At 44.7% G+C, this 16,885-nt stretch overlaps 1 protein-coding gene across 2 annotated transcripts in view; it reads left to right on the top strand.

Annotated features, from left to right (window-relative positions):
* Positions 1–16,885, top strand: part of fggy (FGGY carbohydrate kinase domain containing) — a 247,266-nt gene that overhangs the window by 150,807 nt on the left and 79,574 nt on the right. For both annotated transcript variants that reach the window (XM_080195539.1, XM_080195540.1), the window contains exon 9: positions 15,110–15,217. In XM_080195539.1, coding sequence (XP_080051665.1) covers positions 15,110–15,217 — 108 coding nt within the window. The remainder of the gene's footprint in view (positions 1–15,109; positions 15,218–16,885) is intronic.

Here is a 16,885-nt window from a genome sequence, read left to right as displayed (position 1 = left end):
AGCACTGATGCTGGAATTTTATGAATGATATTTTTGAGCACATCTTGTCAGAACTCAATAAATCTTGATGTTTTTTATTTGAGGGATATGCATGACTCATCACGTGCGTGAGGGGAAACTCAGTTTTTCATACATGATAATCATATGCAAATTATGTGACCACAGTAAATAGCAGTGCTTGCTTTGTGCTACTGAATCGTAACACTTAGGTGGAATATTCCTGCCCTCTGTGAAATGTTTTCTGGTGGTAGAGGGTGTTCGCCATTGTCTTCCTGTGGGATCTTCCAGTCCTGCCAACATCTGCAGAGTCTTGCGTGCCTTGCCTGTCCTGGTTCTGGGGAACCCATCGCTGGGGTATCCAGTGCCCGCACAGGAGATTCCACCAGCTAAAAGGGGCAGAAATCCAACCTTAGTTTGCATTTATGCTGTGAAACTGCTTTTAGTGGAAGGAGTTGAAAATAATATTTGGTTCTCTGTGTACAAACTTTACCGTTTACACAATGGAAAATGTTCAGGGATCCGAAGCAACATCCAAACAAATATATCTGGCAGTTGGACATTTCTACTTTTAAAACATTACTCTTTTGGAGGAAAATTGCTCCTGGCTAACAATATTAAATTTGCAATGTTATTAACATGCAGAGTAAATCAATGAGCTTGATTTCACACTCCCCACATGTGGCTTTGAAGGTGGCTTGTAAATCCAGCATCACCTACCCACCAACCCTGAACCTGTCTGACATTTTACAGGGGTGGGATGTGGAGGAGGCATTGGTTAAACCTCTTAACCTCAGGCCTATTGAGGCCCTTAAGCGGCCAATCAATGGTCTTGTAAGGGACTTATTCTATTGCTGCTGGTATTTTTATCTGCGGCAGTGGGTGGGAAAGACCCTTGCCATTGCAGAAAGCTTGGCAGCTTTGGCTGCATTGGCTGCTGTCAGGCAAGTAGGCAAGCTGGTGGCAGGGAGGGGCAGGGGGTGGTGCAGCAGGCAGATGGGGAGGGGAAGCCTTCTTTGCAAAAATTACCTGAGATCCGTGGCATGGTGGGACTAGGTATTAATGAGAGGCAACATGATTTTGTGAAGGGGAGTTCATGTCTCACAAACTTGATCGAGTTTTTCGAGGAAGTGACAAAAATGATTAATGAGGGTAGGGCAGTGGATATTGTCTACATGGACTTCAGTAAGGCCTTTGATAAGGTCCCTCATGGGAGATCGGTGCAGAAGGTGAAGTTGCATGGGATCAGAGGTGAGCTGGCAAGGTGGATACAAAACTGGCTCCATCAAAGAAAACAGAGGATAGCAGTGGAAGGGTGCATTTCTGAATGGAGGGCCATAACAAGTGGTGTTCCTCAGGAATCAGGGACTTTTGCTGTTTGTAATATATAAATCATTTGAGGAAAATGTAACTGGGTTGATTAGTAAGTTTGCAGATGACACAAAGGTTGGTGGATTTGCAGATAGCATGAGGACCATCAGAGGATACAGAAGGATATAGATCAGTTGGAGACTTGGGTGGGGAGGTGGCAGACGGAGTTTAATCCGGGCAAGTGTGAGGTAATGCATTTTGGAAGGTTTAATACGGATAGGAAATATACAGTAAATGGCTGAACCCTTAGAAGAATTGATAGGCAAAGGGATCTGGGTGTACAGGTACAGAGGTCACTGAAAGTGACAGGTGGAAAAGGTAGTCAAGAAGGCATACGACACGCTTGCCTTCATCGACCGGGGTATTGAATTTAAAAATTGGCACGTCATGTTGCAGCTTTATAGAACCTTAGTCGGGCCGCACTTGGAATATAGTGTTCAATTCTGGTCGCCACTCTGCCAGAAGAATGTGGAGGCTTTGAAGACGGTACAGAAAAGATTTACCAGGATTAGCTATGAGGAGAGGTTGGAGAAACTTGGCTTGTTCTCACTGGAGCGACGAAGGTTGAGGGAAGATCTGATAGAAGTCTATAGGATTATGAGAGGCATGGACAGAGTGGAAGAGTTAATTACTAGGGGGCATAGGTTTAAGGTGCAAGGGGCAAGGTTTAAAGGAGATGTACGAGGCAGATTTTTTTTACACAGAGAGTGATGTGTGCCTGGAACTCGTTGCCAGGGGAGGTAGTGGAAGCGGATACGGTAGTGACTTTTAGGGGCGTCTTGATAAGTACATGAATGAGATGGGAATAGAGGGATATGGTCCCCAGAAGGGTAGGGGGTTTTAGTTAAGTCGGGAACATGATCGGTGCAGGCTTGGAGGGCCAAAGGGCTTGTTCCTGTGCTGTAATTTTCTTTGTTCTTTGTACCTGTGATCTGAGTAGTGACCACCAGTGGTCTGAGTAGTGTCCACCATGTCTGTCTGGCATGGCCAAGGCTAGAGTGTTGCTAACCATTCAATTGACTGGAAGTTCTCTTAGGCAGGCCTTCATCTCAAGAGATGGGTGGAAATCTTTCTTAAAGCAATTAATGCAGCCCCCAACACTAAATTGCTCTAAGGCTGTTGGGATCATGGCTTTCCCAACATTTTGGCCAGGAGGACGGGGGGGCCACAGTAAAATTCAGCCCATTGCGTGGGCACGCAAATACTGAAGCAAATTTTACTGTCCCATCCGCCACAGGAATCAGAGCCAACGAGGGATGGACCATGGAAAGATCCATTGACCTCAGATGCCATTTTCCGGTTTTGGGGCGAGGGAGACTGGAAAGTTCCGCCCACTATCCCTAGCATCCATTTTGTTTTGTCACTGTACAGTTTGGCTTTTGGGAACAGGGAATCAAAGCTCTTTGGGAGGTATTGTTCCTTATCTTGAAATAGAGTGGGCCACTTCATTTCTACAGCACGGTCTTCCAAAGTAGCATACAGCCAATTTCTGCCCGAAATAACCTTGAAATCGCAAGTGAATAATGACTATGTATATTTGTTCAAAAGTTAAGCTCTGAAATCAACAGGCTTGATGCTGACTTTGCATATCAAAGTAAGAACTTAAATGTATCTTTCTCGGGTGGGACAAAATGCTAGAGGGCAGTGCCAAGGAACAGTGGCCAGGAATGACCCTCACCCCCCTGAGCAATGCACTCACCTGAACTCCTCTGACACATTCTGCTTGACAGGTACATGCCTTGCGAGACCTGTCCTAATTCACACCAATGGGAGAGTTGTCATAGATACTTTTAAACTAAACTACTAAGTGTATTCCCAAGACCGTGGACTAGTCATTCTCTTGTCACCATTACTTGGTGTGAATAAGATTTAGTAAGCTGACTTGACTCGGTGTATGAAAGAAAATTGCTCTGCACGTAATCCCGTCCACTTGCCTATTATCATTTGTCTCTCTGGATACGCTTACACTGTGGACTCTGCAAGTCCATCAAATTTGCAGTGTAATGGCGTACCTGTCTGTATAAGATGCAGTAAGCAAGTAGGACTGTTAGTTAACCTGGAGCACAACATGTACTTTGGAGTGGCATCCACACATATATGGCACCAAGCATATGTGCAGAGCCCTTCTCTCAACTACACCATTAACTGTACTCATAGTTGAGATGATGTGGATGATTTGTGCACGTAAGCTCACATAAGTGAATTATGGCAACATATTTTGTGTTGCTCATGACCTTTCTTGCCTTACATCTTTATTAATTAACTTATTAACTCATAGAGTGTTGCATAGATCAGGTGCATTTAAAGGGTTGGGACCTGCTGCCCACATCTTTCCAACTGGGATATGGAGATCCTGGTCAAGGAAATCCAAAGGCAAAGGCACATCATTTACCCAACTGGTTGTCAAAAGCCACCTACCATAAGCAAGGAGGATAGGTGCAAATTGTGGCAGTGGCACTGGCAGCCACTAAAGATCATGGAATCAGTGCTACAAAAGATCAACTGATCTTTTGCATTCTGACAAGATAGGTAGCTTGATTCATGGGCATAAAGGTCAAAGGGAAGAGTCACTTGCTACAGGTAAAATGTGAGACATGGCAAACACAATCCTCAACACTGAAACGGAGGCTTGTGTAAGCAGCTCATTAAGCTGTGATGAAAGCGATTTGAACATGCAATGTGATGTGTAACACATTGAAGAACATTATCTCTGCATGCACCATATATAAGAGTGACCTAAATTCATATTGTAGTCGCAGAACAAAGGAGAATGCCAGAGATATGGCCCATACTGTGGGTGAGAAAAATCGTTTGAGGCCCATGTACCTCATGGAGCAAATAACCATGGAGATCACGAAGATAAGAAGTCTCATGACACCAGGTTAAAGCCCAACAGGTTTATTTGGTAGCAAAAGCCACTAACTTTCAGAACGCTCACAGCTCCTTCATCAGTGATTGGGAGTTCTGTTCACAAACAGGGCATGTAAAGACACAAACTCAATTTACAAAATAATAGTTGTAATTCGAGTCTTTACAGCTAATCAAGTCTTAAGGATACAGACAATATGAGTGGAGAGAGCATTAAGCACACGTTAAAGAGATGTGTATTGTCTTCAGACAGGACAGTTAGTGAGATTTTGCAAGCCCAGGCAAGTCGTGGGGGTTACAGATTACAACATCTTCTCCGGAGCCTTCAACATGTCATTGATGAAGACGCACATCTCGCCAAGGTCATCCCCACACCCCCTCTTGCCTTCAAACAACCGCACAATATTAAACAGACCGTTGTCTGCAGCAAACTACCCAACCTTCAGGAGAACAGTGACCACAACACCACAGAACCCTACCAACAGCAACCTCTGCAAGGTGTGCTGGATCATCGACATGGATGCAATCATCTCACGTGAGAACACTGTCCAACAGGTATGTGGTACATACTCTTGGAATTCGACCAATGTTATCTACCTGAAACGCTGCAGGAAAGGATGTCCCGAGGCATGGTACACTGGGGAGACCGTGCAGACCCTACAACAACGGATGAATGAACACCGCTCAACAAACACCCGCTGGCGGTCACGGGCATTTGGCCTCTGATCTTCAGATAAGCGTTCTCCAAGGCAGCCTTCACGACACTCAACAGTGCGGAGTCACTGAGCGGAGACTGATAGCCAAATTCTGCGCACATGAGGCCGGCCTCAAACGGGATCTTGGGTTCATGTCACACCATCTTGCCTGGGTTTGCAAAATCTCACTAACTGTCCTGGCTGGAGACAATACACATTCCTTTAATCTGTGCTTAACGTTCTCTCCACTCACATTGTCTGTATCTTTAAGACTTGATCACCTGTAAAGACTTGCATTCCAACCATTATTTTGTAAATTGAGTTTGTATCTTTATACGCCTTGTTTGTGAATAGAACTCCCACTCACCTGATGAAGGAGCAGCAAGCACTCTGAAAGCTAGTGGCATTTGCTACAAAATTGGACTTTAACCTGGTGTTGTGAGACTTCTTACTGTGTATACTCCAGTCAAACGCTGGCATCTCCACATCATCATGAAGCTGCCAGAGCTGCTGGATGTTACAGATAGTAAACCTCCAATAGCATGAGTAAGGGAGATATTGAGATTGTTTTGGCAAATGGTAGTAATGTGGACCTTGCACTGTCACTTTACTGAGCAGAGTATATTGAAAGCAATGTGTTGAACTGCACTTCAACACGTCTTCACCAAGAGAAATTAGGATGCTCCTTCAGTTTCTTTCAGTGCATCTGCAGCATGAATGCTCAGTGCTAAATGTTCATTTGCCCTGTAGCGCTGAACTTTGTCCTTGGTGGACGCAGCACAGAATAGTAAGCCATGTAGCTAGTGTAGGCCATGTGCTGTTGCCACGACAGTGGCTGCATTGTCATTTCCAGTGATGCAGGATGTGGTTTGTGCGGTTTGCTGAGGTATATCTAAGCCATGACTTACGCATCCAGCGCCTAGTTTTTAACCCAGAACATTAAGGATGTGGCACGAGTTCTTTCGATGAATTGTCGTGACAAGTTGTCTAAACGTTATGCACAAGATACCATATAGAACCATAGCATATTACAACACAGAAACAGGCCTTTTGGCCCTTCTTGGCTGTGCAGAACCATTTTTCTGCCTGGTCCCACTGACCTGCACCTGGACCATGTCCCTCCACATCCCTCTCATCCATGTACCTGTCTAAGTTTTTCTTAAATGTTAAAAGTGAACCTGCATTCATCACTTCATCTGGCAGCTCATTCCACACTCTCACCACTCTCTGTGTGACGAAGCCCACCCTTTAAACATATAAGAACATAAGAAATAGGAGCAGGAGTAGGCCATCTAGCCCTTCGAGCCTGCCCCGCCATTCAATAAGATCATGGCTGATCTGTCGTGGCTCAGTTCCACGTTCCCGCCCTCTCCCCATAACCCTTAATCCCCTCGCTTATCAAAAACCCATCAACCCGTGTCTTAAAAATATTTGGCGAGGCAGCCTCCACCACTTCAACGGGCAGAGAATTCCAGAGATTCACCACCCTTTGAGTGAAGAAGTTCCTCCTCAACTCCATTCTAAACCGCCCCCCCTTTATCTTGAGGCTGTGCCCCCTAGTCCTACTGTCCTTTCTGAGCGGGAAGAGTCTCTCCACCTCTATCCTATCCATCCCATTCATCATCTTATATGTCTCAATGAGATCTCCCCTCATCCTTCTAAACTCTAACGAGTACAAGCCTAGTTTATTCAGCCTCTCCTCATAGTTCAACCCCCTCAACTCCGGTATCAGCCTAGTAAACCTCCTCTGCACTCCCTCCAAGGCCAAAATATCCTTGCGTAAGTGCGGCGCCCAAAACTGCACACAGTACTCCAGCTGCGGCCTCACCAATGCCCTATACAGCCGCAGCAAGACCTCCCTACTTTTATATTCAATCCCCCTCGCTATGAAGGCCAGCATCCCATTCACCTTCCCGACCACCTGCTGCACCTGCAGGCTGGGTTTTTGCGACTCGTGCACAAGGACCCCGAGGTCCCTCTGCACCGTCGCCTGCTGCAGTTTTTCGCCACGTAAGTAATAGTCCTCCCTACCATTATTCCTACCAAAGTGGACCACCTCGCACTTGCCAACATCATAGAAAAATATAAAAAATAGAGGCAGGAGTGGGTCATTCAGCTCTTCGAGCCTACTCCACCATTCATTTTTATCATGGCTAATCTTAGAATTCAATATCCTGATCCTGTCTTCCCCCCATATCCCTTGGCCCCTTTAGCCCCAAGAGCTATATCTAATTTCTTCTTGAAATCACACAATGTTTTGGCCTCAACTATTTTCTGTGATAGTGAATTCCATACATTCACCACCCTCTGGGTGAAGAAATTTTCCTCACCTCAGTCCTAAAAGGGTTGCCCCTTATCCCCACTCTATGACCCCTAGTTCTGGACTCCCGCACCATTGGGAACATTCTGAATCCACCCTGTTTAATCCGAGCAGTCGCAACACAGAACACCTGTGTCTAAACATGTGAGACAATATCCTTCAAACCCTGCACTCTGCTTTCTCCAATCTAGCCAGTTTTTAATCTAATTTACTGACCTTCTCATTGACCCCACGTTCTCTCATCTCCATCACTGTCCCATGAGGCATCTGGTGAAAGGCATTTTGAAAGTCCGTTTCACACCAACCAATGCATTTCCCCGTCTACCTCTATCTGGGCCAAATCTATCTTACTGGGTTACTGAGTGAACCAGCATCTTCCCTTAATGAAAGCAAAACAGCCCCAACACTGAACAGCAGAGACAGGAGTTGTGTAAGAGGGAGAGACAAACAGTGTAATGGTGATACTGTAACAGAGAGAGAGAGAGAGAGACAGGCATTGTAATGCTGATTCTGTAAGAGAGAGAGACAGGAAGTGTAATGGTGATGCTGTAACAGGGAGAGACAGGCAGTTTAATGGTGTTTCTGTAACAGAGAGACAGGCAGCCTAATTTGATGCTATAACAGGGAGAGTTAGGTGGTGTAATGGTGATACTGTAACATAGAGACAGGCAATGTAATGATGATATTTTAACGTGAAGAGACAGACAATGTAATGGTGATACTGGAACAGGGAGAGACAGGCAGTGTAATGGTGATACTGTAACTGAGAGAGACAGGCTGTGTAATGATGATACTGTAGCATGGGCAGACAGGCTGTGTAATGGTCATATTGTAGCACAGACAGACAGGCTGTGTAATGGTCATATTGTAGCACAGACAGACAGGCTGTGTAATGGTAAGACTATAACAGAGAGACAGACAGTGTGATTGTGATATTCTAATAAAAAGAGACAAGCAGTGTAATGGTGATACTGTAATAGAGAAGGACAGGCAGTGTAATAATGATATTGTAATAGGGAGAGAGACAGGCATTGTAATGGTGATACTGTAATAGTGAGAGACATGAATGGTATGAGTGAAACCTACACTAATATGGGCCAGGGGGAAACTAATATACTCTTCACATGAGCAAACAGAGCATTATTTATTTCCTTAGTATAACTGTGTGCAGCTGACTGGGAGGCACCAGCCAGCCTCCTGCTGAGCCCTGAAATAAGCGCGAGGCATAGACATAGACATTCAGTGTGGCAGTTTTCTTCAAAGCAATTGACAGGACATGAGGTCCATGGACTGAGACTCTAGTTGCTGCTGAACCATGCAGCAAATGTCTGCCACAATGTCACAGTTCAACCTGAGTCGCCTTCAGCATTGGTTTTTCATCACATTGAGGTGTGAAGTCCTCTTCTGTATACCTTCCACATTGGGTAGAACTTGATTGTCCTTCCTCTTCCCCTCATTCTTGAATGCTCAATCTGCAGCCTCTTCCTCATGACCTGTGGCTCTCCCTCTGAGCTCACTTAGATTGGCTTTAGCTGCTGGTGTGTGAGAGGGTGCCATGCACATCCTCTAAAGCACATTCCAAAGCACTCATTTCTTCTTTGCATCTAGGTGCAACACTCAGTGAGGAAAATTGCCCTGGCAGATATCATGATGTAGAGATGCCGGCATTGGACTGGGATAAACACAGTAAGAAGTCTCACAACACCAGGTTGAAGTCCAATGGGTTTATTTGGTAGCAAACACCACTAGCTTTTGGGGCTTTTCCCCCATAGGTGCCTCTTCTAATCAGAATGTATTTTACTTTTTAATAATGAGCGAATCAAACCAGGTTTTCTTGAGAGGTAAAAAAAAGCGAGTGGAGGAGAGCACAAAGTGGAGCTGGGGGAAAGGGGAAAAGCCCCGAAAGCTAGTGGCATTTGCTGCCAAATAAACCTGCTGGACTTTAACCTGGTGTTGTGAGACTTCTTACGGATAACATAATGACAGGAAGTTGTGACTGAGTGAGACACACACATAACTTCATCAGCTAACCAAAAACATATTGAACTGTTTACAGAGCACCTGCTTTTTAAAAGCACTAGAAAATACACTGACAAAAGAAAGCTATCACCAGTCAACTGATGCAGAGGCCTGAGACCAAGGTAGAGTTCCACTACAATGAGGCCACCCAGTGTGTGATTGAGCATTGCACTGGCCTCCCAATGATACACTTTCACTGCTTTGGCAGGATCAGCGGAATCCTTCAATCCAGTCCCCAGAGGATCTCACGCATTGTCGTTGTTTGCTGTGCCCCCCACAAGTTAGTGTCGCAATGGGATGATACCCTCGATGAAAAAGACCATGTCCCTGGCCTTGCAGGAACATTGACGGATGAGCTTTGTCCACTCATGAGCTGAGCACCCCCGCTTCTATATGCAACAGCAGCTCAGAGAGCTCTGTCAGGAGAACAAGCAGTGAAGTGTCACAAATGTCACTTACACCATCCACCATGGCAGAGACAAGCACCTCAGTGGGCAAACTTCGCAAGTAGATTTCTGGGTCACTTTCTGGTGAGTACATCAGTTAGAGACAGGAAAATCCCAGGGATCGGGTAGTCGCAGACCATGGAAGTGACCAGCCCTTCTGAATCCCCCACCACTTCCTGTTACTGGCACTTCTCTGGGGCAGCAGGCAGAACAGGATGACGAGTCAACATTTTTGCAACCCAAAAGTCAGCTGGATCCTCCAGGTCCAGGCCCTCAGAAAATGTCATCAAGGGCACCTCAGGCAACAGGGTGAGGAAAGCAGCAGGCTGCCTCCACTTCTGATGAGTATCCTGAGAGTATAACTGGAAATAGTGGGAGGGCCCACAAGATGGAGATTTAGGGGCACAAAGTGGGCACAGGTGAAGTTAGGCACTGTTAGTTGGGTGTCAAAATAAATTGTCACAAAAGCACAACTCACCTTATTGAAACCTCTTGTCGAATGGCCTCACATTCTTTGACCTCCTCCCTCTGGGATTGGTCCTCACCACATCTGGACACAGCTTTTCTCACAGGCCGTCATTGGAAGAGGAGTGATAAGGTCTACTTAGACTGATAAATGACATATATCCTGGAAGGACTCTGGCATTATTCAGTGAACTCCAGCCTATCCCCCTCTAAAGCTACAGGACAAAGGGATGCAGGCCCAATCCTTACTTACACATGAGCCAGGAGTCAGCAGACACTCAGGAGTCGGATATAAGCAAACGCTGAGGATCATCAGGACTTTCTTCACTGTGAGTTGCCATTGCCCCCCTGCATTAACAGGCACAAGGAATTCCCAGTCCCAGCACCCTGATGTGATGTTCTTGTGGTGGACTTCCTCGCTTGGTCACAGCGTCACAGGGTGTTGTAGAACTGTCAGACAACATGATGATCCTAGTCATAAAATCATAGAATCACTACAGGGCAGAAGGAAACCATTCGTCCCATGCATCCTGTACCTACAACAATCCTGCCAAGGCCCTATCCCTGTAACGTCATGTATTTACTCTGCTAATCCCCCTGACACTAAGGGTTAATTTAGCACGACCAGTCCACTTAAAATGCACGTCTTTGGACTGTGGGAGGAAATCGGAGCACGTGCAGGAAACTCATGCAAATACCAAATCACCCAAGGGTGGAATTGAACCTGAACCCCGGCGCTGTGAGGCAGCAGTGCTAGCAACTTCTATGTGAAAGGGAAGCAGTGTGGGCCTCCCTGGACCTCCTGCCCGTACAAGCCCTCACCTTCATCTGGCCTCTGTCCTCCAGCTCTTCCTGGGCTCTCTTTTTTTTGACTCAAGAAAACACAGTTTGATTGGCCCCTTATTTAAAAGTAAAATACATTCTGATTAGAAAAGTCATCCATGGGGAAAAGAAATTTTAAGAAACCTTTATTAAAATTGTGGCCAACTGAGGGGGCTGAATAAAGGAAAGCCAGTTCACTCCTCATCACCAGTCATACTGCAGATCAGTAACCCCACCATTCCACTGCCTTACATCATGAGAAGGCAGTGTGACTTAAGGTCCTGGCACTTTTGCAGCATTAAATGAAAATTTAAGCCTAACCTCACGAGGGTGCCTCATCTCTCCAAGAAGTTCTTGGCTGTCCATTGGAAATGCAAAGAAAACTTTATCTGATCTACTTTACACACTCCAGGCTTCGTGCAGAAATATGAGGTTAGTGGAGGCAGCTGGTGAATTGAAGAGTCAGCTTCCTCCTCAATTCTCACATGTACAAACCCCAGTCTGATTCTAGTGTCACCTCCATGAAAATTGGAAATTCTGGGTTCAGGGGCTGGACTCTGACACTTGACCCATTTCTGGGATTTTTACCATAACGAGAGGCTCCGCTGTGGTGAAAATCTGGGCCTTTGTAATTTTTTAAGCCACGGTAAGTATAGGGCAAACAGCCCAGGTGTCAGTGTTTCTAAGAACATAAGAACTAGGAGCAGGAGTAGGCCAGCTGGCCCCTCAAGCCTGCTCCACCTTTCAATAAGATCATGGCTGATCTCTTCATGGACTCAGCTGATCCCACTCTGGCCATCTGATCTCACTTCTGGTCATCTGATGTCACTGCCATGGAGAATCGTACAATTGGAATAGCAAGGATAGCAATTGGAAGTTTAAATTTCCCATGTCAGTACCGCACATGTGCTTTCACAGGACTTTTTCTGAGTGCTGAGGTGTCTCTGATTCAAGTCATTTGTCACTCCTCATATCAGAAGATTCAGCCCACTGCATGAATCCATTCTGTGCCTCATCAATGCTGCTCACCTTCAAATTCAAGAGAATGCCAGGGTAGTGATGCAGTGTTACCACGATATCGAGTACCACACTATGGTACCATCTGTTGTGACTGCATGCATGACTAAATTGTTGACTTTGAAGTGTCTTGTAATACAAATACTGCAAACCATAGTCTCTTCTTTCAGCATATGAAAATCATTAAATTACTAATGTTATTTTGGTTATCACAGCTTCGTATATGAAAACTCTGCAGCATGGGATGGGTGCAATAATTACTTCAGTTTTGAGAAGCTCAGTGGGATGTTGCAGCCTCGCTTGGGCAAGAATGGAAATTCCCGCCCGAGATCAACAGAGATTTCAGTTGTCAGATCTCATCTGCGCTGATTCCATAGCAGGCAAGGTGGTAGAGTTCTGGCCGATATATTCAGTTCGAACACATCTACTTCCCTCTCCTTCACTATAGGTTTTATCCCCACTGCTTTTCTTTATCCTCTTCTGCTCTGCTTCACTCCCCTCCTTTCTACTTCACTTATCCATTTTTATTCTTTTTTGTTCAGTTCCAGTGTCCTCTCCGGATACACCTTTCTCCATTTTAAACATGCACAGATGCACAAAACGTGAGCAGTTGAAAACGGATTCAGGTCAACTATTCTTACCATAGAACCAGAGTTGGCTAACACTGTGCCAGCAAACTGTTACCCCTCAAGAGGAAGAAAGTGCAATGAGAATTCCTCTTCAAATTTTTCCCTTCTTTCCCTTTGTAAAGATCCTATGTTGTGTAAAAGGCAAGGGACTATCTCAGGTCTCAGTATTGTTGCTTTTGCCTGCTGCTGTGGGCCAGTTTGTAATCTTCAGTCCGTACGGGGAAGCACTTGGTCCGAAATTTGGTGCCTTTTGCTGGCTGTTTGTCGATCTGTATTTAATAGAGAAGTGAACTGGGATAAGAGACTGCAACTGTACACAAAAGAATGTGTACAGTTTTCTTGATCATAAAGGAGAAAGGGGTAGGGAGATGCAGACTGAATGATGAAAAGGAAAAGCAAAAGCGCAGGAGAGACAAGAATTTGAATTGAATGCATCTTTTCAAAGCTGAATAGAAGCAAAGTGAAGTCATAGCATCGAATTTTTTACACAAAGTAACAGTAATAATTTGTTGAAAAATCTGAAATCACTTCTTAATGTAATCAGTTCAAGTCCCACTACCAATTCTAACTCATCACCAGCTGCTAATCCCTTCTTAAGATAAACGTTTTCAAAGACATGGGGTGAGAAATGGCAATGTTATTTCTGCTGGGAAAAGCAGCATGTTAACCTGCAGAGAAACCGGTTGGTTTTCTCTCCAGATCTTACAACACTCTGCCTAAAATAATACACGGTGGCCTTAACACACAGCAAAACTCAGCTGCACAGAGAACAGGACGCCATCTTTTAAAGGGCACTGCAATCGGAACCTGAGTAAACCTGTGGAGGTCTCACCAACCCACCCCCCCACACCCCCGATCAGAGTAGGCCCAGGTCTACCCCCTCCATTCATTAGAGTCTACTCCCCACCCACCTTACCCACCAACAGTTTGAGCCAGCTGGATATCCAGTGAAGGGGGAATGTTCCAGAGAGAGTGCTTGCTAATGAGCTTTCTGTGGTCCTGCAGTGTGTTTCACGCCACTCCACTGGTAAGAGGCTGGTAAGATTGGAACATGGAAACTTGCCAGCGTGAATTGTGTTCTCTGGATTTTGAGCACACACTGCCATACTGAAGATGGAGAGTGCGGGCGCAAAATAGCCCCCATCCACGCATGAAACTGAATTTCCCGTATCACTATTTGAGGACAATGCCATGTAGTGGTACATGTCATTAAAGCATTGTGGTATAATGGCTTCAAACATCTATGCCAACCAACTGTGCATCATTTTTGATGGATTTATAATTTGAATAGTCCTTCGGCCCAGCATGTCCGTGCCGCCTAGTTTTTACCGCTAAACTAATCCCAATGGCCCGCATTTGGCCCATACCCCTCTCTACCTATCTTACACATGTAACTGTCTAAATGCTTTTTAAAAGAAAAAATTGTACCCACCTCTATTACTGCCTCTGGCAGCTCGTTCCAGACACTCAACACCCTGAGATCTCATTGAGATGTATAAGATGATGAATGGGATGGATAGGATAGAGGTGGAGAGACTCTTCCCGCTCAGAAAGGATAGTAGGACTAGGGGGCACAGCCTCAAGATAAAGGGGGGGAGCGGTTTAGAACGGAGTTGAGGAGGAACTTCTTCACTCAAAGGGTGGTGAATCTCTGGAATTCTCTGCCCGTTGAGGTGGTGGAGGCTGCCTCGCTAAATATTTTTAAGACGCGGGTTGATGGGTTTTTGATAAGCGAGGGGATTAAGGGTTATGGGGAGAGGGCGGGAATGTGGAACTGAGCCACGACAGATCAGCCATGATCTTATTGAATGGCGGGGCAGGCTCAAAGGGCTAGATGGCCTACTCCTGCTCCTATTTCTTATGTTCTTATAGGAGACTGAGGGGTGAACTTATAGAGGTCTGTAAAATAATGAGGGGCAGAGATAAGGGAGATAGTATCCTTTCCCAAAGATAGATGAGACTAAAACTAGAGGGCATAGGTTTAAGGTGAGAGGGAAAAGATACAAAAGTGTCCAGAGGGGCAATTTTTTTCACACAGAGGGTGTCTGGAACAAGCTGCCAGAGTTAATAGTAGAGGCAGGTACAATTTTGTCTTTTGAAAAACATTTAGATAATTACATGATAAGATGGGTACAGAGGAAGATGGGCCAAATGCGGGCAATTCGGATTAATTTAGGGGTTTAAAACAAAGGGTGGCATAGACAAGCTGGGATGAAGGGCCTGTTTCCATGCTGTAAACCTTTATGACTCTATGACTCTGAGTGCAGGGCAGTCATCTTAGGGTGGGGCTTACTGAGCCCCTAATATGGACACTGGAAGAGCAGTTTGTTTATTTATTCATGGGATGTGGGCATCACTGGCTGGGGCAAATTCAAGAAACAAGTTTTACCATTTGAGGTTCTCATGATGTGATCCTACTAATTGATTCCCTAATTTACTTTTTGTTGTTTTTCTCCCTAGATTAATAAAGATCCTCTATTTGTGCCAGGTGTGTGGGGACCCTATTATTCTGCTATGGTGCCTGGTTTTTGGCTAAATGAAGGTGGACAGAGTGCTACAGGAAAACTGGTAAGCAAGACAATGGGAAGGAGTCATACCTTTGATCTTGGGAATCTTGCAAGGATGATTGATGTTATAATCATATTGTAGAACTGAATACACTGAAAGCTGGATTGGAGGGGAAACTCAGAGCACAAGTTACAACATCCGAATATCTGTGCACACAAAGCTTTCAGAACAGCATGTTTCTTATCACTTATGTTTTTCATTACTTTTTCCTTCACTGGCAATTTTGAAAGAAATCAATGCAGAGTATGACAGAAGCACCAAGTGGAGAATTCAGCAATCTTCTCAAATTGATGGGCACACAGTGGAAAAGTGAACCTTTCAATCTCCTGGAACTTATTTGCACAGCATGGAAAGCACTCTGTTTTATAGATAGTACCACTCTTATCCATCTACATGCACTTAATTTGATAAAAGCTCCCAGCAAAACAAGTACAACACTGTCTTTCCATATCACCGCTTTTCTCTTTGCCTATTCTATAACGTAATTGCAATGCAAATCTTGCCTATCATTACACACCCGTGACAGTTAGTTGGAAAGATGGAAAGTAATAATTTGGAAGTAATTGTAAGAAATAGTTTTCTAAGCACCAGAGTTTAGACATTTTATGATGAATAAAACAAGGCTAAAGAAGAGCTTTCGTTTGCACTTTTTGAAAATGATTACTGTTTTACCATTCCGCCACTGTGGCCATGCTTAAGGACTGGTACTTCTCCAAAAATGTTTCTGCCTCTGTACCTTTATTATTCTTTGGGGTGATATTTTTCATACCTTATATGCCTCGGTGAAAATAAAATTATTTTTATTTAATAATGCTCCTATGAAGTACATTGGGATGTTTTACCTTAGTCAAAAAATAAATGTGACAACCATTTTACTACCCAGTAAAGGCCCACAAAGCAGGAGAGATAAATACCCAGGTAAATTGTTTTAGTACCATAGTTAGAGAAGAAGTGTTAATTCTCCAACTTTCAAGTAATACCATGGGATCTGTCCACCTAAATTGATGGGCAGAACTGTGGTTTAATGTCTCATTCAAAAGAGGGCACCGACAGTCCAATATTGGGGCGGCATGATGGCACAGTGGTTAGCACTGCTGCCTCACAGTGCCAGAGACCCGGGGTTCAATTCCCGCCAAGGTCCGGGGTTCAGTTCCCGGCTTGGGTCACTGTCTGTGTGGAGTTTGCACTTTCTCCCTGTTTCTGCATGCGTTTCGTCTGGGTGCTGTGGTTTCCTTCCACAGTCTAAAGATGTGCAGGTTAGGTGAATTGGCCATGCCAAATTCTCCCTCAGTGTACCCAAATAGGCACCGAGTGTGGCGACTTGGGGATTTTCACAGTAACATCACTGCAACGATAATGTATGGCTAATAATAAATAAACTTTAACTCTTACTGAAGTTTAACTTGTACTGAAGTTTAATTCGCTATTATATATTTAAATCTTTGAGTTTATAACCTTCAGATCAAGAGATAAAATTACTGTCATACAGTCAAATTCACGTTTTATGTTGGTTGATGAAACAGTATTGGCAGGGTATTGGACGAACCCCTTTTTTCATCTGAATCAGCAAATAAAACCACAAGTACCATGTGAGAATGTCAAGCTAAATTACATACTCAAAGCATGGATAAATGCACAAACCACATTTTTTGACAAACCCACAAGCAG

Source organism: Carcharhinus amblyrhynchos, chromosome 9 (assembly GCF_965287045.1).
Source record: "Carcharhinus amblyrhynchos chromosome 9, sCarAmb.v2.hapA, whole genome shotgun sequence".
NCBI classification, from domain to species: domain Eukaryota; kingdom Metazoa; phylum Chordata; class Chondrichthyes; order Carcharhiniformes; family Carcharhinidae; genus Carcharhinus; species Carcharhinus amblyrhynchos.
This window is presented reverse-complemented; position numbering and strand designations above follow the sequence as displayed.